General features: G+C 40.0%; 1 protein-coding gene across 7 annotated transcripts in view; it reads right to left on the minus strand.

Moving 5' to 3' along the window:
- The window catches only part of LOC124865884 (ankyrin repeat and SAM domain-containing protein 1A-like), an 85,605-nt gene that overhangs the window by 8,078 nt on the left and 53,765 nt on the right, over positions 1-23,762 (minus strand). For 4 of the 7 annotated variants that reach the window (XM_047361403.1, XM_047361396.1, XM_047361380.1 and 1 more), the window contains 6 exons: positions 17,918-17,971; positions 15,550-15,619; positions 12,070-12,185; positions 2,435-2,533; positions 1,412-1,558; positions 877-984 (listed from right to left, as the gene is read on the minus strand). In XM_047361403.1, the coding sequence (XP_047217359.1) occupies positions 877-984; positions 1,412-1,558; positions 2,435-2,533; positions 12,070-12,185; positions 15,550-15,619; positions 17,918-17,971 (594 nt within the window). The remainder of the gene's footprint in view (positions 1-876; positions 985-1,411; positions 1,559-2,434; positions 2,534-12,069; positions 12,186-15,549; positions 15,620-17,917; positions 17,972-23,762) is intronic. The other 3 variants (XM_047361386.1, XM_047361412.1, XM_047361419.1) reach the window with 3 other exon arrangements.

Genomic DNA, 23,762 nt, shown 5'->3' on the forward strand with positions numbered 1-23,762 from the left:
CATTTTTTTTACAACATGTATACTAACACAGACAACTTTGATGCCACCCCTTGTAAAGCTGTGTAAAAAGACATAAAATAAAGTAATTCCTTATTTTAGCTGCATAATCTCTGAGAAATTTTGAAAAATCTAAACTCTTACTGGGGTTCATTAAGTCAGTGGAGAAAAATCCAATGTAAAGAAATATTCATTTGGTACTGTACAATTTCTCCAAAAGGTCCAGAGTCCTGGATCCTCTACTATGCTTTCTTTTCTTCAGCTAACCTCTAGGGTTTCAACAGGATTTAGGTCTGGGGACTGAGGAAGAAGAATGATTTTGGGTCTTGTGAACCATTTCTGTGTTTAGTTAGCCATATGTTTTGGATCATTATGATGAATGACCCAATGATGACTAATTTCTTTTTCATTTTTTGAAGTAGAATTGACCAGATTTCTATTTAAAACCTCCTAATATTTTAAAAAGTTCATGATGTCATACATTCCAACAAGGTTCCAAGTGTGTTTGGAAGACATACAGGCCCACAGCATCACAGATCCTCTACTGTCCTTTACAGTTGGCATGAAGTGTTGTTCTACGTAGTCACTATTTGTTACATCTGGAGGATTTGTTGCAAAATAGATCTTAGGCTCATTTGAAGAAAACCCACAATCCTAGTTAAGTTGCAGTAGAGGTTGGTTTGAGTATATATGGTGTTTAATGTTTGTAAAGGACTCTATCCTGCTTACTGCGTGTGGTGGCATGATAAACCCCGAGTCCTTTTACAAATATGAATCAGAGTGGCTAACATTTTTGTTTTTCAAATTTGTACATTAAAACAGAGTTAGGAAGGCAAATATTCAGATAAGACCACATAGTGCAGAAGTTTGAGTTCTCACCCTGATCTGAGACAACCGAGGTGGTTTGACAGGAGGCTCCTCATAAGGCCTTTCGGCTAAGGAGGCTATGATGCGCTTCCTGTGACCCAGCAATGTAATCTTAAGCACCTGCGGAAAAAAGAAGTGGGATATTATCAACTAAAGAAAATATAAGTGAACAATGCAACCCTCAACTATATAACCTCATCACTCATTTAAAAGGGAATCGGTAGAGTCATCCAAGCAGTAATTACACGTTTCTATACCAACCTACAGTTGGTTGGAGGTCTATTTAACAAGGATAATCTACAGACATTACTGCAAAACAAGACACGACTGTTTCTCTCAGAACTGGGAGGTAAGGTTGGACATACAGATGTCCTCATAAATGAATGGGTTCTCTGCTCCTAAAGCAATTCTGTTACTACCTAGAAATAATGCACTGGAAACATTATCCCAACATCTTCAGAGTTTAAACTGTCAAACAGACTTTTTGTGTGACACACTTGAAAACTTATTTCACCATCTGATACTTCCCACTGTCACCGTGACTCACATTAACGATCTCCAGCTCCCAAAGGTTTTTCACACAGTCCAGGCTTCGGTAGCCGCTGGCCAGGAAGTTGGGCAGGTACTCGTGCAGACCCAGATTCTCGAGCCAGGCGGACAGGGAGCTGCTGCCGTCACATCCCAGGGCTTTCACCTGTGGAAGGACACCGTATAGGTCACAGATGATTCAGGAGAATTACAATGCCAGTGCACTGAAGTAGTAATTAATTATAAAAAGTATTAACTGATGTCACCAATTACTATTTAGAGTATCAACTGATGTCACTGTATTAATGTAACCAAAGGAGGATATCAAAATACATCATGATATACACATAAAATGCACATAAAACAATTTCTCACAATTTTAGCTGCAAATGTTTTTTGTTTTTCAAAATATTGTGATGAATGATTAGTATTCTCTCTCTAATTCATAGTGTGTTTGATTTTGTATTAGTAAAGTACAAGCTTGACTACCAACCAATCTAAAAAAACTAGCCTTTAAAGCACAATAATCTTTTTTATCATTTGACTGAAAATCTGAATAATAGAAACCAATGCAAAAATGCTGAGTGAGGTAAGAGGATGATGACTACTCAAAACTAACAACGCAAAGCTAAATCTTCTGTTTATGTCTTACATCAAAATTCATGTGAATAGATGCTCAGCATAATAAACTTAGAAAGGAAACAGATAGAAAACGTTTAGTATAAAAGCTGGAGGTAAAATACCGTGCCTTGCAAAAACCATGCCGCTTGAAGATTTTTACATTTCAACCAAACTTTAAGGGTTTCAAGAAATGATGCAGTAATTTTAGATTCAAATAAAACAAAGCACCTGTAATCATATATTTTGATTGACTGAGACAGATGCATTGTGTATAAATAAATAAATAAAAATATAAGTTCAAGCATAGGAGTCTGAAAAAAAGTGCAGTGTTTTGGTGTCAAGAAAAAACGAGCAGTATTTTCAACTAACATCGAAGATTATCCTGAACTAAATAATGCAGTCAGTGTTGGTGCTTTGTTACCTTTGGTAAGGAGCGTGCTGCATGCAGGATCTTCTTTCTGTGGCTCGGATCTGTGATTCCAATCTCTCTCAAGTCTTGGTCCTCCATTATGTTGCTCCCCTGCAGAAAAGAACAGAAACATTGTTACTGCCATGACGGGAATAGTTACTATTAAAACAAAAAACCCTCTTAGGGGAACTTTGAGGAAAAACATGCTACCAAATGTTCAAAGAATAATCTAGTTTAGAAATATATAACCTAATTATCTTATTTTAATTCCAAACAGACTCCATTTATCCAAGATTAAATTTAACCAGGACAAATTTTCCAAGAGAAAATACTTCGTTGGTGAGGTAATATTGATTCCAAGTATGTAGAATCAAAGGAAAAGGTCAGTTACTGAGTGATATTCTCCTTAGACGGTTGTAAGAGGACCAGTTAGATACCCTCTTAAATGAGACCTAACTACACTGATGGAGATGCAATGAGTGATGGTCCAGGCTGTCCATAAATCAATGTCTGAGTTGCAGAGAGGTCAGCGATATGAGATGGAAGATCAAAATACCCAAGCCCTGGTAGCTGGAGTTAACACAGATATCAAAACATAAGCTATGAAGGCGTGGACATAATTTATTTTACTGTCAGTCCAACAAATAAGGCTTTATGAAGTAATAAAGCTCAAACTGTCCAGTAAGCACCTACAGGAGGTGCAGGTACATCTTGCAGACTGTGTATTGACATGGTCAGCAACTAAATCTCATCTGTTAAAAGTATCAAAACATCCACTGGAGTTGCTGCATCACGGACAAATTGTGACGCCTCAGTGTCCACGAGGCTGACTCTTCAATAAGTGCCTCAGGTTAATCCTATGGTGCTCAGACTAACACAGCACTAGCGGGATGGAGAACAGGTTGCCAGTAGGTCAAACCTGAGGACCTGTTTTCCATGCAGAGGCTGTGGATGTCTGATCCGTCAGTGTAAGATATGTGGAACATTCAGTGTCAGGCTTCATGTGGAATCACTAGGTTATGGGGTATTATATATCACTAAAATACCATTTATGATTTGTAAATTAAGGGCTAAGGGAATCTTTAGAAAAGGGAGATGTGTTAAAGAAAATGGAAAGAAGATCACCAGAACGCTTTTAAAAATCATCTAAATTCGGAATCTAGCGCTCCACAACCCTGCTTCCAGGTCACATCAGGATGCGCCTTCTTTGCTTTCTGATAATCTGACACTCTGCTGACGTCATGACGACCGTCATCTTCGAGCAGCAACACTCTGAGCAGAGCCTCTCCCGTTAAGCATTGTGGGAAGCTCCATGGATAATAGCACTTTTATAGAGTACGGATGATTGCATTACAGCCTCTGGAGATGAACTGAAAACTGGCTCTATGAGGGAAGACACACACACACACCGGCTACACGTTTCCTAAAATGTTCAGATTTTTTGTTTCTACTCGGCAGCTGGTGCGTTTAAAGAGAGACATTTTTGAATTTTGGGTGAGATCTTGCACAAAGTTTTGCATCCAAACCATTTTTCTTGGAAGTGTTTTTAAAAAGATAATTTAGGGTTTATAACTCTGCAGTGAGCTCAGAGAAACACCAGAATGCATGGATTAATGTCTCTCCAGTGATGGAGAAACAGACAAAATAGAAAAACTTGAGTTTGAGAGATTTTTCAACAGCTTTTGGACTGAATGTGCCATTATTTAATTATTTATTAATTGACATAGCAATACTTATTATTTCTATAGGCTAAAAAGGTTTGTTAAACTGGTTGATGTTGTGGGGATAATTCTGTGGTACCAACTTATTGGGTAGAATAACCAAAAGAAAATTGATTTTCAGCACGTTATTGAAGAGATTTCACCTTTACTCTTCTCAGATTTGTTTTCTGCCAATTATACAGGTCCTTCTCAAAAAATTTGCATATTGTGATAAAGTTCATTATTTTCTATAATGTAATGATGAAAATTTAATATTCATATATTTTAGATTCCTTGCACATTAACTGAAATATTTCAGGTCTTTTATTGTCTTAATACGGATGATTTTGGCATACAGCTCATGAAAACCCAAAATTTCTATCTCACAAAATTAGCATATTTCATCCGACCAATAAAAGAAAAGTGTTTTTAATACAAAAAACGTCAACCTTCAAATAATCATGTACAGTTATGCACTCAATACTTGGTCGGGAATCCTTTTGCAGAAATGACTGCTTCAATGCGGCGTGGCATGGAGGCAATCAGCCTGTGGCACTGCTGAGGTCTTATGGAGGCCCAGGATGCTTCGATAGCAGCCTTTAGCTCATCCAGAGTGTTGGGTCTTGAGTCTCTCAATGTTCTCTTCACAATATCCCACAGATTCTCTATGGGGTTCAGGTCAGGAGAGTTGGCAGGCCAATTGAGCACAGTGATACCATGGTCAGTAAACCATTTACCAGTGGTTTTGGCACTGTGAGCAGGTGCCAGGTCGTGCTGAAAAGTGAAATCTTCATCTCCATAAAGCTTTTCAGCAGATGGAAGCATGAAGTGCTCCAAAATCTCCTGATCGCTAGCTGCATTGACCCTGCCCTTGATAAAACACAGTGGACCAACACCAGCAGCTGACACGGCACCCCAGACCATCACTGACTGTGGGTACTTGACACTGGACTTCTGGCATTTTGGCATTTCCTTCTCCCCAGTCTTCCTCCAGACTCTGGCACCTTGATTTCCGAATGACATGCAGAATTTGCTTTCATCCGAAAAAAGTACTTTGGACCACTGAGCAACAGTCCAGTGCTGCTTCTCTGTAGCCCAGGTCAGGCGCTTCTGCCGCTGTTTCTGGTTCAAAGGTGGCTTGACCTGGGGAATGCGGCACCTGTAGCCCATTTCCTGCACACGCCTGTGCACGGTGGCTCTGGATGTTTCTACTCCAGACTCAGTCCACTGCTTCCGCAGGTCCCCCAAGGTCTGGAATCGGCCCTTCTCCACAATCTTCCTCAGGGTCCGGTCACCTCATCTCGTTGTGCAGCATTTTCTGCCACACGTTTTCCTTCCACAGACTTCCCACTGAGGTGCCTTGATACAGCACTCTGGGAACAGCCTATTCGTTCAGAAATTTCTTTCTGTGTCTTACCCTCTTGCTTGAGGGTGTCAATAGTGGCCTTCTGGACAGCAGTCAGGTTGGCAGTCTTACCCATGATTGGGGTTTTGAGTGATGAACCAGGCTGGGAGTTTTAAAGGCCTCAGGAATCTTTTGCAGATGTTTAGAGTTAACTTGTTGATTCAGATGATTAGGTTCATAGCTCGTTTAGAGACCCTTTTAATGATATGCTAATTTTGTGAGATAGGAATTTTGGGTTTTCATGAGCTGTATGCCAAAATCATCCGTATTAAGACAATAAAAGACCTGAAATATTTCAGTTAGTGTGCAATGAATCTAAAATATATGAATGTTAAATTTTCATCATGACATTATGGAAAAGAATGAACTTTATCACAATATGCTAATTTTTTGAGAAGGACCTGTAGTGTTGGCTCTGGGTCTAGTCACCTCTTTGCAGCTCTTATAGTAATTTTGTACCCACATGTTGCCATTTTGTCCCTTCCTACTTCCATTTTGTATCTGTTAAGAAATGAACATAAAAGGCCTTTTATTAGTCAGAAATTACTGTTTTTACTGGACATTTTCTTTTTCTATGTTATTCCAGATTTTGAAGACCATGTAGGTACCTTGTACCATAAACTCTTCAAGTATCACAGCAAGCACGGAACGTCGCTATGGTGCATGAAACTGAATGGTTGGTAAGAAATGACCAGGGGAAGAAGTCTTGTCTGAAAAGCCCAAAAATTGCAAAAGAGCAAAACGACAGAGGGAGAAATCACCATTAACTTTCTCAAACTTCTATCACTGCATTCCTTTCTTTCAAATACTCCTGTGTCCCTCCTCTGCCTATCCAGAGAAAGGCCACAGACTCCCCACTGGACAAAAAGCTCTCTGAATTCTGGATGGCAATCAGGACCACAGATTATTTAGACCATCTAAAGCACGCCCAGCCTGACAATCCCACTGTGCCCTGCTAAACTGGCTGTGATCAAACCATACAGACCTGGGAAGAAAAGCTGATGAAACTGATTACACAAAATAGCATTTTTTTTCAACCAAACTATAAATGCTTTTTAATAGATATTAAAACATCACAACTAACAAACAACAAAATAATAAATTAATCATTTCCGATGTGTTTGGAGTTTAATACATTAGGCTATTAGTGGATTATTCTGCAGGGTTTGTTAGCATTAATAGAACTCTGTGTAAACAGTTTGAAAGGTTTTCGTTGCAGTACAAACACTAAAAGATGAAAAAAATAGAGAAACAGTTGAATTGGAGATTTGAGAAATGCAGCATGAAAGCAACATTTTAAGTTATGGGTTTTGATGCTTTTGGTAGCCTATGAAAGCCTCTTTTTCAAATAAAAACAAGCTTATTTACAGAAGTTACCGCTTCAGAATTTCCCGTTTAAAGTAAATTTTCTCTATTCTGGCTGACTGTATAAAAGCTTTGTTCAGACACAGAGGAGACCCAAAAGAACAAACACTTGGCTGAGTACGTCAACCCCCAGAAATGGGGGGTTTTCACTTACGTCACCAAAGTAGCAGCCTCACTTCCGCCATCATGGGTGTCTATGACTTCACGCTTTTCACAACATTGCAGGTGTTGCAGCAAGCTATACAAAGTTATTCAGATTAACAGCTTTTGTTACCACCCAGCTTCCAGGGTGATTCTAACAAAACCTTGAAGCCTGTTTTCTCCTTAAAGTACTTTGGAGGGTGCCAATATTTAAATGGTCATCTTCTTCGATTTCCACTAATTTGACATCATTGGAAAGCTTAGACTCCACTCTTTCAGGATCAGTAAATAACTCAAAGTGACCTCGGTTCCTGGTTTTACCATGGCCTGTAACTTAAACGTTCCAGAATTTTCTAGAATAAATATTCTAAGGTTCACAGTAATTCACATTATATAAAATATTATAATGGTTTTAAATATGGAGTCTGCAACAAGAAGAAATTGGAAAGAAGGGAGGAAGGAAAGGAATGAAGAAAGTAAGGAAGCAAACAAAAATGGACAGAAAGAAGGGAGGTAGGATGGAAGGCGACAAGGACAGAAGGAAAGACAAGCAGGTACAGAAGACAGGTACAGGTATGAAGATAAAACCAAAGAAAGATGGAAGCAGAGAAGGAAGGAAGAAATAATGGACATGAGGGAAGAAGAAAGGAAGAACACAGGGAAGAAAGAAGGAAGGATAAAAAGGATACAATATGAGATTAGACTTTGACTGAAAATGTCTTTCAAAACTTTTCTTCTACCATATTTTTTTAGATCTCAACAAAATACTGAAATAAAATTTCATACTCTTGCAGATGTTTCCAGATTGCATAGGAAACCTGGAAATGATCATATGAAAAACAGGATAATTTCAGTTTCAAAGAGCATTACTCGCAGCTGGGCTATGAGGAGCTGTTTTTAGGCAGAACATTGCTCAAGGAGTCGCTAAAAAGCCTGTAATAGGTTTCAGAAGCAGAAAACAACACGATCAGATCTTCTATTGATCCAAATCTTCAGCCTGAAGGGTAGGACAGACATCATGGAGGGCCAAGTGGAAGAGTAAAAGTTGTTTAATTAGTGATCTCAACAAAACACCAGGTACAGCGGACATTAATTATCCAAGAAACCTTTAGTTTTAGCCCAATTTAAATAGCATTTAAAGGTTGGAGCTTTACTCTGGATCTGCCAGAGATTGTAGGAAAACTACTAATCATAAACAGAAATTTAGCCAGCTCTCTGCTCTGAAGAAGAGCGGATTCAAGGCTGAGGAAGACGAGTGTGAGCTACTTAAACCAGCAGTATGATTATACCAAGGGAGAAACTTCAGAGGCTTCAACACCGGCTTAAACATGAGCATTAAAAAGGAAAAAAAGTGCTTAAAGCTGCAATCTTGTGATGCATAAAACACAAAGAAGATTGCTCAGGCATACTGTGCATCAGTGAGCACTGCACATTTCTGTGTGAAAACAAGAGCAAGAAATTCTCACTTTGCAATCATATTTTTCTTATTTGCATACCGTTTCCAGCTTTCTAATGTGTATTATTGTTAAATATATAGAACATGTTGGCCAAACTCCTTTAAATTATCTGTAAATGATGACTTATTTTTGAGCAGGATGAGAACAGATCCCTGCTGGTGCCTAAGAAAATGTGTTTTTATTGTCTCTTTCAGAATTGACTGTATTTGTTTTGTTTCGAACTTGTCGTTACCAGCTGGGTCCCTCGTTCTCTCCTCCATCAGTCCTCATTATTACCAACAGCACCTGAGCTAACTCACAGTGGCATCGCACGCTACAGGCTGGAAAAACGTGTCGGCAAAGCAACAGCAACCCATTGATCACTCAGATGTTTTTTCCTTTCTGGCTCGCTGGCCAGCTACCAGCTGCTTCTTTTGCAACCAGCTCTGAGTGAGAGGCCATGATATCAGCCTTATGAGCTCCTGACAGACTGACGGAAAGAGCCGGACAGACCCAAGTTGAGGGGACACTAAAAATAATCAGGCAGAGTTTCTGACTGCTTACTATGAGTCTGCCCTGCAACAGTATTTAGAGTCTTTTAACTTTTTATTACATGCTGGACCAGCAGAAAGTAGTGCATAATTGTGAACTGGAAGGTAATGACATGTGGTTTTCAGCACCAAATGGATCATTTTTGGTTTCATCAGACCAGAGCAGACCAGAGCTCAACAACAGCTTTCTTCCATAAATGCCAGATTTGATTAATAGTTGTTCTGTTAACAATATCTCCCATCTGTGTTATGGACCTCTGAAGCTTCTCTGATTAGTGCTCTTCTTGCCTATCAGTTTAGGAGGACACTGTCTTGGTAGGTTTGCAGTTGCACCATGCTCTATACTGTTTTCAAATGATGGACTGATAATTGTCCCTTGAGGTGCTCAAATCTTGGGATGTTGTTTTATAACCCAACCCTGTTTTAAACTTAACAACTTTATCCATGATCTGTTTTCCTTTGCTCATTGGTTTTCATAATGCTTTAAAGCATAAGGCCTTTAAAGAAGAGCTAGATTTATACGAAGCATAAATTACACACAGGTAGACTATTTAAAAAGTAGGTGAGTTTTATTTCAGGGTTGAAGGCAAATGTAAGCTGCACGTTTCAGCGTATTACCTGAACAAAAAATTTAAAACATGTATCTTTTTCTTTCTGCTTCAAAATTATGCACCACTGGGTTTCTCTATCACATAAAATGCTGGTAAAATTAATACAATTTGGTGGAAATGTTAAAAGTTTCAAGGTGAATTACAGGGGTTGGACAATGAAACCGAAACACCTGTCATTTTAGTGTGGGAGGCATACCACGAAGAAGGACGAACCACATCCAACAGGATTAACTGTGGACGCAAGAAGAAGTTGTCTGAAAGGGATGATCGGGTGCTAACCCGGATTGTATCCAAAACACATAAAACCACGGCTGCCCAAATCACGACAGAATTAAATGTGTACCTCAACTCTCCTGTTTCCACCAGAACTGCACAGAACTGCACAGTCACCAGATCTAAATATTATTGAGCCACTTTGGGGTGTTTTGGAGGAGTGAGTCAGGAAACATTTTCCTCCACCAGTATCACGTAGTGACCTGGCCACTATCCTGCAAGAAGAATGGCTTAAAATCCCTCTGACCACTGTGCAGGACTTGTATATGTCATTCCCAAGACGAATTGACGCTGTATTGGCTGCAAAAGGAGGTCCTACACCATACTAATAAATTATTGTGGTCTAAAACCAGGTGTTTCAGTTTCATTGTCCAACCCCTGTAGATCTTTGACAAGGCACTGCAGATATAGCCAACCTGTGGATAATCAGCCTATAGCTACTGAATAAAAGGTGATGTTCTGACATTTGATCAAGCCATAATCAATCAAGACTGAAATTTGTATTATACAGGGGTTGGACAATGAAACTGAAACACCTGTCATTTTAGTGTGGGAGGTTTCATGGCTAAATTGGACCAGCCTGGTAGCCAGTCTTCATTGATTGCACATTGCACCAGTAAAAGCAGAGTGTGAAGGTTCAATTAGCAGGGTAAGAGCACAGTTTTGCTCAAAATATTGAAATGCACACAACATTATGGGTGACATACCAGAGTTCAAAAGAGAACAAATTGTTGGTGCACGTCTTGCTGGCGCATCTGTGACCAAGACAGCAAGTCTTTGTGATGTATCAAGAGCCACGGTATCCAGGGTAATGTCAGCATACCACCAAGAAGGACGAACCACATCCAACAGGATTAACTGTGGACGCAAGAGGAAGTTGTCTGAAAGGGAGGTTCGGGTGCTGACCCGGATTGTATCCAAAAAACATAAAACCACGGCTGCCCAAATCACGGCAGAATTAAATGTGCACCTCAACTCTCCTGTTTCCACCAGAACTGTCCGTCAGGAGCTCCACAGGGTCAATATACACGGCCGGGCTGCTATAGCCAAACCTTTGGTCACTCATGCCAATGCCAAACGTCGGTTTCAATGGTGCAAGGAGCGCAAATCTTGGGTTGTGGACAATGTGAAACATGTATTGTTCTCTGATGAGTCCACCTTTACTGTTTTCCCCACATCCGGGAGAGTTACGGTGTGGAGAAGCCCCAAAGAAGCGTATCACCCAGACTGTTGCATGCCCAGAGTGAAGCATGGGGGTGGATCAGTGATGGTTTGGGCTGCCATATCATGGCATTCCCTTGGCCCAATACTTGTGCTAGATGGGCGCGTCACTGCCAAGGACTACCGAACCATTCTTGAGGACCATGTGCATCCAATGGTTCAAACATTGTATCCTGTAGGCGGTGCCGTGTATCAGGATGACAATGCACCAATACACACAGCAAGACTGGTGAAAGATTGGTTTGATGAACATGAAAGTGAAGTTGAACATCTCCCATGGCCTGCACAGTCACCAGATCTAAATATTATTGAGCCACTTTGGGGTGTTTTGGAGGAGCGAGTCAGGAAACATTTTCCTCCACCAGTAACACATACTGACCTGGCCACTATCCTGCAAGAAGAATGGCTTAAAATCCCTTTGACCACTGTGCAGGACTTGTATATGTCATTCCCAAGACGAATTGATGCTGTATTGGCTGCAAAAGGAGGTCCTACATCATACTAATAAATTATTGTGGTCTAAAACCAGGTGTTTCAGTTTCATTGTCCAACCCCTGTAGATCTTTGACAAGGCACTGCAGATATAGCCAACCTGTGGATAATCAGCCTATAGCTACTGAATAAAAGGTGATGTTCTGACATTTGATCAAGCCATAATCAATCAAGACTGAAATTTGTATTATATACTTCAGTAAAAAAAACTAATAGCCCACTGTCGCCCTAACCACACAAAAAACTGAGTTAATAATTTTTCTGATGAAGTTAATGGGATCTTGTCCCATCCATTGCTAGTATCAGTTAAATTAATGCACAAAAACAACCTGGAGTTTTGCTAAAATCAGTGGAAATCTAAAAGACAGGAGCAATTTTAAGAAAAAACAAAAACAGTACATGAAAATAGAAATAAGAAAAGCATCACAGAGGAGATAAAGGAAAAGACTTACCATGTAGTGGAGGTCGTCAAAGCCGTTCAGCAGCAGTTTGCTCTCGTACTGCGGCAGCCCCACGTGCTCCAGCCAGTCCCCCACGGGCTGATCCAGCAGGCGGCTTGCAGCACCTGCTGACAGGGGAAAGCGCTTCAGCAGAGAGAAACCTTTCAGCCGGTAGCAGCGGCACTCTGAGGAGGAGACATGGCATTGCCACATAACTCTCGGCCAGCAGAGCCGAGCGCACAGGCAGCAAGAGGCCGGTGGAGACAGTGTCCTACGTGGAGGGGGCGTCAGCTCCTGCTGGGCAGCAGGGGCTGAACTGCAGTTAGTCAAGATGGATTAAAACACCCCTAGCAAGGGGTGAAGGGGAAGATAAAAACGGTAGGGAGTCCTAGCAGATAGCCAGAAAGTTCATAGCTGTTTGTTTGTTGGGAACGTGTGAAAACATTTCAACAAGGAAAAAAAAGCCAGAGTGTAAAATAGTTGAAGGCAAAATTTTGAAGCTCCAGACTTGCTTTGAGTTCATAACTTTGTAAAAAAAACCCTGAAGATGGTTTGTTTCAGCAAAGTGGAAAGTTGCTTATCAGGTAGTTTAAAGGTCCATCCTTCATTCACAACTTCAGTCCCCTAAAGATGCAGTCCATAAATTCCCAATGGCTTTTTGATTTGCATAAAAAGAAAAGAAGGAATAAAGGCAAAGAAGTAAGAAGGACAAACCTGAGACATGACTGCAATGAGCCGAGATTGATCACAAAGCAGCGCTACGATGACGGCTGTCAGCAGCCTGAGCTGAGAGCAGCCACGCAGTGCAAAGACAGAATACTGCCTCTTATCCTGTCAATATAATATGTGCTCCACATCAACACAAAAAATCTCTCAAGCACATTAAAATCTGGTACCCCAACACTTAAAATGCACACAAGACTAAAGTCTCACCTTTTACAGGACAATATAATAGGCTATAACAGCATTTCTGTAAAAATGCACATTCAATATGTTATTTCCACTCCTCAGTCTTCCTTAGATCTGCTCAACCTGCAACAGATCCAATGGTCCACCACATGGAATTTCCACATCAAAACATTTGCTCCCTATTTGGTTCCTCCAGAAGTTTTTTCAAAGAAAAGAAATGAGCTTGGTCACAAAAAGTATTTTGTCAGGACAACAGAGCAAAATACAAAAGTCCAAACATCCCTTAAACAGCCATCCCTTAAACCCCTCTGTACTGCAGAGCAGACTGCTTAATCCTGCATGCCGAAGTGTAGTCTGTCCGTTGTCCTGCCTGTGATTCCCTCTCTCCTCCCTTACTCTCTTTCTCCCTCTCTCCACTTCCATGCACTCTCACCCCCTCTTTCTCTCTTTGAAATACTGCAGGTGGCTTCTCTTTTCTCATTTTTATCCTACTATTTCAGAGCACCCGCCTCAAAATCCCTTATTGCTTGCATTTGTTTTTATGTAACTGAAGCTTCTTTATCTCGGTCTTTTCCTCTCTTGCACTTGTTAGGTTTTCCTCTCCTGCTATATCTTTCAATCTAATGACTTAATCAGTGAAAAGCTGAAAATACGAGAGGCTGCAGGCACAGAGCCAATGATGTCCGAGCATCGCTGTTAAACAGCCAGGTAATCGGAGAGCAGGGGAAAAAGTGACGCGAATTAACCAGAGACTTTTCTCTAGCAATTCCCCCTGATGGTTTCCTGACAGCAGCAGCAGGAACTCTGAGGTGGAGCTGAGGGCCTGGCAGCTTAAAAAAAAAAGAAAGAAGAAAGGCTGAAGCTCACATGTGCAGAGCTGTGGATTGAGACTTCACAACAGATCCGACATATGCAGCCTGTGATGGGGCACTAACCACATTAATACTAAAGTCAGCTTTCCTCAGATCAACAGAATAAAATGGGCTCACTCCACTGACATACGTAGTGGTTAATATTTAAAGAACCATTTCCAGTGCAGAGCAGAAAACAAGCAGAGGGTTGGAAATAGAAGTGTGCATGGAGGCACAGAGGAGGCGCTGCATTGATAAAATATATTGAAAAGTAGCTAATGCAGAGTCAAGGTGAATGTCGAGCGATGTGAGAGGAGAATGCTAAAGGGAAGGAGTCGATTGCTCTGGGTTACAGCTACAGTTCCCACTGGCCATCCATCTCCCCTGATGACAAGCTTCAGAAAAGCCAGAACAGTAACAGAAGAGTGTGAATAGGGTACCTCAATCCAACACCAAATGTAATTAAGTCTTTGATCTTCCAATTAAGGTTACAAGTAACTTTAGCTTTGAAAACAGCCTTAAGATAATGAATATAGTTCAAATCATTATCAAGCAGGTTTAGGGTACAGAGTCATTGGAAATATGCAAGCAGAACCTTGGATTTAGAACCATCTTTAGCAGCAATAACTTGAAGTATTTGTACCTGGTGAGAACCCACGCATGCACAGGGAGAACATGCAAACTCCATGCAGAAAGACCCCCTGCCGGGAGTCGAACCCAGGACCTTCTTAAGCTGCTACAAACCGTGCAGCCACCTGATCAATCTACTGGTTGTAAAACAGGCCCAAATCATACCCCCTCCACCACCATGTCGGACAATTGGTATGAAGTGTTTGTGTCGATACAATTAAACAACTGTTATAGGACTTTGTTCTAGGAGTCTTGCGGTTCATTCAGATGTGACTTTGCAAGCTCCCGTTGTAATGCCATATTCTTGTCAGAGATATAATTTCTTTTTTTTTTTTGTGGCAGTAGAGACCTTTATTTTTAATTTTTCAACAGTCTGTAGACAGGATAGAGGGCAAAGAGACGGAGAGACATTTGGCAAAGGTCGCCGAGTCCAGGACTTGAACCCGGTACAGCCGCATCAAGGACTATACCCTCTTGCGCTTAACCCCTACACCACCAGCGCCACGCCCCGAGAGAAGGCTTTCTTCTCTCAGCCCCTCCAAACTAATAACTGATAAGCCTTCTTGTAACTTTACTTCCATTAACTTTAAACATTTAACATCGTCATTAAAGCCTGTAGAGTCCGGAATGTAATTCTAGGTTAATTGTTAACTTGTCTGAGCAGTGGAAAGTGTGACCTTGGGTGAATCTGTGAGGAGGTCCTTCTGAGAACTGTCCAAATGTTTTTTAACTGTGAATAATCTTTATCACAGCAGATTGTTGGCATTTTGATTATTTGGAAATGGCCTCATACCAGTTTCCAGATTTATGTAAGCATCACTGGCTGCTCTGTGTCTTGCTGATGTCTTTCTGATTTGGCATTTTGCTGACAGAGCCCTGCCTGCTCCAGACCAGAAAACTGCCAAAACATCTGCTTTTATAGAGGTGGTCATACTTTGTTGGTCAGGTATTTTAGTGCATTTGAGTAGCAGCACCTAGCAGTGACCTTTTGTTTTAATTTCAATGAAAGCAGCAAAGGGCTACTTAGTTTTTTCACATTACCATACTGACAAGGGGAAATGACGGTCAGTGCATTAAGAAAACAACTGTAGTCATACTCTACCTGGTGTAGCATAGTGCTGATCTCTAGAGAAATCAATGCCAGCTCCAATAAGAGTCATGATCTTCTCAATCTAGGAACAGAAAGACAGAAGTCGGAGTTTAAAGAGTCCGTCTGTTAAACATCCACTTTAAGCATTAATTATACAGAAAATATCTTCTCGCTGAAAACAACAGGGTCACTCCAGATGCAAGGGTTAGGGTTGCAAAACAATTCACAGAAAGCAAAAGATGATATATTCATTTGAAGCACGTGCGGTGGTCTTTAGAGAGGCTTAAAATGTGGCATAGATTTTAATCATTTTACTCTGCTCTGACAGTAACAGAAGTAACGAGGATATTTGCTTGACAACATTTTTTTATATAATTGCAAAAAAAAAATAATAATTTCATTATCTTCTGATAACAAAGCTCATTTTATTAACACTGAATAATTTGATAATTTTGGCCTAGATACTTTTTTTTTTTTTTTTTTTTTACAATAACTTGTTGACATAAGGGAGAATAATCTAGTTCTGACATCAATAAAGCCCATCAATATTAATAACTGGAGATCCTGAGACATCTACTTCAGTAGTAGGAGACTGGATGCTGCTTTGGGATATGTTATTACTACCCAAAGCCAACTGGCTGAAGTTGGAGAATGGAGAAATTATTAGTGATCCAAATATTGCTATTTTATGTCAAATATGTCAAGGCATTTATTAATTTGTAGTAAAGTTTTCAGAAGTTATCTATGTTGGTTTTTAATTTCAATTAACCAAATCAAATCTGGTCTTCTCATGTGCAGAACGTACATAGTCAAGTCAAATGTTTAAAATTGCCATATTTCTTGCTACATCTGTTGAAGAGTATTGGCTTTAAAGAAGGACCTAATTTAAATTATGTTTTTTGTGGAAAATTAGGATAAATTACCTGCAGATCTATTCAAGTATTTTTTAATAAACATTCAAAAACTAGACCTCAGATAAACATGGGTAAAATCTAGCTGAAGAAGAGCTTAGCTTTTACATATTTTTTTCATAATACAAAGCAGGTTAGGTGTGCTAGTTTGTACAAAGTGACCCAAAATTAAACAAAACATTAAAAGTTCTGCTGCAAAATGTATACAGTTGTGTTCCTGGTGAGCAGGGTGTGACAGTGGTGGTTCCATCCTGTATACCAGCATTATCCTGCATAAAACCATGAGGGAGCTGGAGCCTATTGCAGCTGAAATTGGACCAGTAGAGGGATCCACCCTGGGGAGGTTGATACTCCATCACATATTTAACACAAAGAGACAGAAACCCACAAACACTCCCTCCGAAATGACCTAACATGCAAGCTCTATACTGGGAGGAAGTAGTGAGCACATGGAAAACCCCACACAGACAACTGAGGGCATGCAAATAAACACTGTGAAGGGTAGCCAAAGGAACCATAAAATGGTTGACCTCTTGTCTTAATCCATCACATTGTTCCAGTCAATCCCTTTGTTTAAATCTTCTGTGAAGTTAGTGGCAAATGGCTGCAAAAACATGCAACCAAAACCTGCTTTAATACTTCCTTTCAAGGCAACGCAGGCTCTTTAGAGAAAGCACACACCGAGTTAACCAAACGGAGAGCATTAGGTTACACCTGAAAGGACCCAGACACCCGTGTTTCTAGCAATGATTACATGCATCACCACAGAATGCATTTAAACATCACTAATATTATCTCCAAACATTCACATAGTTTCATACTGATGCATACAATTCAGAGAGAAAACGAGCTTTCTTTGGACCAAGCACGTTAATTATTACCCCTGTCACGGCACTGAAAAATGGGACCCATTCCGACCAGCCCAGAGCTGATTGTGCATGGACATCAGGAGGGAGTCAAATAAAGGGGAAGATACAGACAGGCTGCTGTCGCCACTGTCAGATACCATCACTCCAGATCCTGCAGAGGATAAAGCCGCATAGTAGCTTTTTTTTTGTGTCTTGTTGAGCACAAGATCCGAGTTCTGCCTAAAAAGCCTCCACACAGCTTCCCATTAGTGTAATTAAATATGCAGATAGCTACCGCAAGTGTACAATTGAATGTCATCACTCACGGTGTGGAGGTTTAATGATCGAATGGAGCGCCATTAAAAGAGAAATATCTCTCTGAGGGGTAGATGAAAAAGTGTGACTTCAGAACTTGCACATCTATGAAAGCATGCCGCTGTCAGGCTAGATCAAAGCATCTGGGAATGAAGAGAGAAACAAATGAATAGCAACCAAGACCTTTTTTCCATTTTAAAAGAAGTCATGAAGGCTGAAAGGATCCCCTCTACCTCAATAAAGAAAGAAGACAGAGCCAAACCCCCAACAAACCAGCAGGTATTCACATGAAAATAGGCATCTTACGCTCTCAGTGGAATTAGATCCTCCTTGTTTTGGAGAAGAAGAAGGCATCTGTGTCTGCCAACAGAGAATTCAGTGTATATGTTCTTTTTAGTTTGACTTCCACACACATGCCTTGCAAACGTATTCATCCTCCTTTAACTTTAACTCATGCACACTTTACAAAGTTACAATAATACACTTGAATGTATTTAATTGAGATTGGATGTGACAGACCCACACAAGGCACAGCATAACTGATGTGGATGAAAAGGCAGTCCATATGTTTCCAATTCAACTTTGGCAAAAGGAAATTAGCTGTGAAGGTCTCAGAGGTTTGTTACAGCAGTGGTTTCAAACGTTGGGGTCGGGAATAAACAAATTTGTGGACTTGACATCGTTTTCAGATATTGAAAAATATATACTGTGACCATCCATCCATCCAACTTTGTAGAAATACTTGTGTAATTGATAGTAGGGGCCATGATGAGTAAATACTTTGGGCAGCATGGATAAAACATTGATACAGGACTGAGTAATAAAAGTTCTCCACCAAACCAATACATGCTTGAAAAATGACTGGCCCATCAAAAAACCCAATGGTGTTGTGGAGAATGAAATCAAACATCCACAAAGGAAATACCAGTTTTACAATTTAAAACTGTACTCCAACCTTCTTGTGTTATCCCATGGAGCTTATTTTTACAGGAAGTCTTAGAACCTCTTGGACCATGAAGTACTCTTGGTATTACCACTGGAACTGTTATGCCCCGACACCCTAGTTTGGCTTTTCAAGCGTAACTGTATTGCTCATCTTTTATACTTTCTTACTTTTATTTATTTATTTTTTTACATATTTATATGTTTTTTTATTTTGGACATTAAAACAAACAAAACCATCATGAACAACAAGCCTAACCACACCTGAAAAAGAAAAGCTGCACAATGATGATATGTACTCTTTACTCCAGCTAGAGAAATGTAAACTTGTAAGACTCAAGCTTTTGGCAGGTTTTAATGACACAATCCCAAGTGATTGTAAATGCTACAGATAAACATTGGCATTGACAATACTCCCAGTGTTTAAACTCCCATCTCTACAGAGCAGTTGTAGCTCTTGCTTTACTGGTGACAAGGCAGGGCTCTGGTCTCATAAATTGGCTGAGGTTTAGACAGGAGGGAGGCTAGGGTACTTGTTGGAGGCATCACTCTGCAGCAACGGTCCAAAAGGGAAAACAATATGTTTTCAATATAAAAACAAGTGTGATCTCACTCTGATGTATAATAACAAGGTCTTTTTTATTATTACCCTGAGGAAATCACAATTTTAAAGCAGAGGTTGTCATTTCTGACAACCACATTTTCAACAATCACAGAAAAAGTATTTGACAGTCTGACCCTGGTTTGAAACACACACTGTGACACAAATCTTCATATAGATAAAGGAACAAAATACACACCATTGTTTGTGTTTTGGTGCATTTCTTTTACTTGCATTTTATAATGGGAGAAGGAGGACTAGCAGGCAGCTGGTGTAAAAGACAGGTGTGATATAGTGTAGGAATTGGGCATATATATCCTTATCAGGGGATATGAGCCACAAATTTCTTCAAGGTAAATTATATCGACAGTAGGAGAAAAGAAAATGATGGCTGAGGACTAAGATGCTGAGAGGCATGAGAAATAACGGAGAGGAGAACGTGTATTTTTTACACATGAGGACTGAATCAATACAGAGAGAAGAAATGGAGGGGCTCATTGTTAGAGGAACTCCCTATGAACAGAGAGAAACAAAGAGAAAGGCCAGAAGTCATCGGCAAGGTGGAGGTCAACAGCTGAAGAGCCAGCAATGATGGGAGACGGTCCTGGTGTGACTGAACCTATTTATCATTCTGCTCACAGCGGGCCTGCTGCTCCGGGATGACTGAGCACAATAACTTCACTGAGCTGGGATTTTAAAATATCTTTTCATCAGCAGCCTTTAAAATCTTAAAAAAACAGGCAAAAAAGTTAGAAAAAGTGATTATGGGAGACAATGAAGGCCACCTGGCACATAGAGAGGCAAAGAGAGTCCATCCAGACAACAGGGGCTAAAATTGGCAACAAAGCAAGAGTTGGCTGCAAACTATAGGAGCATCACAGGGAACACAAACACCCCACCTTCGATGGAAGTTGCCAACACCTCAAAGCCATAGCAGAACAAAGCACCGTCAGCAATTGCACCAATGTCCTCCTGAAATAACCCAATCACGTGGTAGCATTTTAAGGAAAAGCAGCACTTCAGCACTACCACCAAACAATCCAGGCTTTTTTTTTTTTAATCCAGGAAATTTCCTCTCTCAAGTGACAGAAGTATGGCAGTAAATGATCTCAGTAGGTCTCATTCATGCAGCACTCTATGTGGCTTTCTCCTTATAGGTTGCAGAGCTGCAGAAAACATTTCTCCACCAAAACGTAGCACAATTAGAGATGCACCAACCAGTCAGAATCGGATCGCCAAGTCAGACTTTACAGAAAACAGTGAATCAGCACTGGCCAGAAAAAGCCTAATTGGTGCATCTCTAAACATAACTAGCAAACTTAAAAACATAAAAAATCAAAAACAAACAGTAATTTGCCCCATTGTACTGCTTGATCACTGCATAACAATGCAAAAGGCTTTCATGGAAAACAAATACCCACCAAAATACTTGAATTTGAGTCATTTAGAAGTTGACAAGATTAATAATGCTCCAACAGAGCTGTTGTCTGTAAGGGAATCAATACTCACAAAAGCTGGTTTCATAGTGACTAGTGGGCCTGTGGAGTGTGAATCAAAAGTGAAATTAAAAAGTGCAGGTGGAAGCAGATAGTGACCCTCTGTCTCTGTCTGCAGCCCTACGTCTTCTTTTCTCTAAGTGCCGGCTCACACAATGCTCTCCCTTTGGATTGTCATCTCTCCAACCTGCATTAGCATGCGCTTTACGCACCCACCATGAAAAACGCACATGCACAGTCACACTCTGAGCTTCTTAAATGGAGAAATGCATAGGCCAGGACCTCATGCAAGTCTAATCTCCTTGTCTTGAAAACAGAGGAAGAGCATCCACAGATGTGTGGCAGAAAAAAACGGAGGAGAGGGAGGTGGACGGATACAGAAAAGAAAAGAGACGGAATATTTAGCAAAGCAGGGTGTGCAAATGGACCAGGGGGTGGGTTTGGCAGCGCTCTGGGAACCCCCTAGACCAAATTCTGTCAAATAGCTCTATAGAGAGCTGTGGAGCAGCCAGTCGTGACCAGCAAGACGGCTGCCACAGCAGCCCGGCACTCTCTGTAGATGCAGTGATAAGGGCTGAAGAGAAGGCAAACAGAACAAATAGAGAAAGGACTTTTCAAGTTTTAGAGGACTCGCCCAGCATCATTAAAGAGAGTGCAGGCAAGGCTATGCCAATCAACCTTTTGCAACTTTCCTCACAAATTCCTCTGCACTAAAAATAAATATTAAAAAGGTTCCATTTCAAGAACAGGAGGGCTTACTCTCAGAGACACGAGAGAACATTTGAGGGTCCTGAGCGCAGACCTCGAATGCACCTGAATAAATGTTCATGTGACAAAAAACTTTCTTCTTACTAAAGTTGTACTCAATTCACAATTCACTCCTCTCATTTAAAATGGAATTAAAAACAGAGAGAGAAGATCATGGTATCTTTTTCACCAGAAAGGACAGAGTTGAGCCCTGTAGCTTGCTTCTTCAAAGCCTCCTTTCAGAAGCAGCAGGCTTAAATTTTGTACGTCACAGCTTAGTGCTTGTACATTTCAAAGTCACTCTTGCTTCCATGCATACAGTTGTGATGCTGATGGTGTAGCCGACAGGCTGTTTCATAGAAACACAATCTGTAGGTTGCAACAGAGAGCATACCAAGGAGCCTTGACATGCACGACATCAATGACAGGAGCAGCTCAGCTTGCTTTGGATGTACAATTTGTTTTTCCTCTACAGGAGCAAACTCTAATTTTTCAATCTACTGTAATTCCAAAACAATTCAGTTTGCTTTTTATTTAGTACAAAACCTCACTCGAGTGGGATGAATAAATACCTAAAAATGAGGCGTTGTACCTTCTGCCAGAAAGCTACTTTAAAAATGTATAGAAACCTGGAGCCCTCCGATGAATCTAAAGCAGGACAGTTCAGGCAGCAGCATATACCTGTGTGATGCAAAAAGACAACAACTTCTGTTCTGTGCAGCTTTTGCATGTACATTAGTTTTTGTGCATGGTGGGTTTACTTCACGCTCACCAAAAGGGTGGATTCCTCTTGCACTGTGAGAGGAGAAGGGGGTGTTTGTCAAACTGAACAACTGCGTTGTACAGTGCTCTGTCAGAAAGCAAGCCATTTCAGATGGAATAAAAAAAGACTGAGAAAAGATCTTATTTGAGTTTGTTACTCCTCTGGACTACAAACATTTTCGGCAATAGTTTAAGAAAAGTTTCCATTTTATAATTGGCTGTTTGGCTACATTTTTAGGCTAAGATGTAATTCAACAAAGATTTAAAAATGTAATAAACGAAGAAAGAAATTTAAGCCTGTTTAGACATTTTTCAGATATCATGTATGATTTTTTTCACGCATACTGACTACTATAAAGAAAGAAACAAGGAAGCAAATCTATTCAGACGTTACTTTTTACCACAGCGGGACAAAGGGATCATGAATTTAAAATTCCTACTAGCCTGAGATTACATTAAAGTTGTTTTATTATCCGTTTTATATACCGCTGCTACCAATACATGTGAGGGGTACTACAAATGGAGTCATAGATATAATTGGCTCATTTAAATTTAGGGTATGAGACAACCCAGCTTACAATTATAGTGAAATGAAAATGACAACAAAAAAGTATCAGCAATTGAAAATAGAACTTAGGACTCTGGTTTGAGCTCAGAAAAAACAAGTACAAGAACAACTGGAAATACAGACAAACAAATATTTAGGTCAAATTTTTGACACGTTTCTACAATAGCTCAGCTCATTATTTTCCTTTAGAAACACCGATGTCTGTCTAATTAGAAACAAAATGTTGTTTTTTTTTAAATTGGGATCATATGATCAACTAAATTTGATTGTACTGGACTATAATTAGAAATGAGGTGGACTGTATGTGCAGTTAAGGCCCAAAATAACCATACCTCTGGCAGAATTCGGCTTAAGGTCGTCTTTCATTTAACAGCCATGTTTCTTTTGACAGGAAGTAATATTAACATTTTAAAGGGGCCTAGTCAGAGTCATGACTTAAATCTGATAAGGAAATCTGTGAGGGGTGCTAAAGATTAGGGCGATGGCCTTTCAACCTCAAAGTCATGGGGCTATTCAAGGATAAATTGTCAAAATGAAGGGTTTGATTGCTGTAATGCCAGTAAAGATGTTACCATTGCCTTTTGAGAAGGGTATACATTTTTGACATGCTGTTTCGTTAAAAAAATAAAAATAAATAGATCATTTCCTTTTTTAATTAATTCCCCTTTAACTTTGTTTTATCAACTTTTAAGACATATTTGTCTAATTTCATTTCAGAAACATTTGTTTAATAAAAATACATTTAAATTTAAATGTGAAAGAGCTATTAAGAACTTTGGGCCTAAAAGTAATTGGATCTTAAATTGACAGTATGACTGGATTGAACTGGATTTAAACGCCATTCGGACCAAGTTGCTTTGAAATGATTGATTATGAAAAGAAACTGTCTTTTAAAGTACCTTGAGATGACATTTGTAGTAATTTGGTACTGAAATGAACTAAATTTAATTTAGCTGCTTGCAGTCTTCAAGGCTCCCATAATGAGAGTATTGAGTTAGTTTGAGATCTTTAACTTGACTGCTACATGTCTTTAAC

This window comes from Girardinichthys multiradiatus, chromosome 1 (genome assembly GCF_021462225.1).
Source record: "Girardinichthys multiradiatus isolate DD_20200921_A chromosome 1, DD_fGirMul_XY1, whole genome shotgun sequence".
Classification (NCBI taxonomy): Eukaryota; Metazoa; Chordata; class Actinopteri; order Cyprinodontiformes; family Goodeidae; genus Girardinichthys; species Girardinichthys multiradiatus.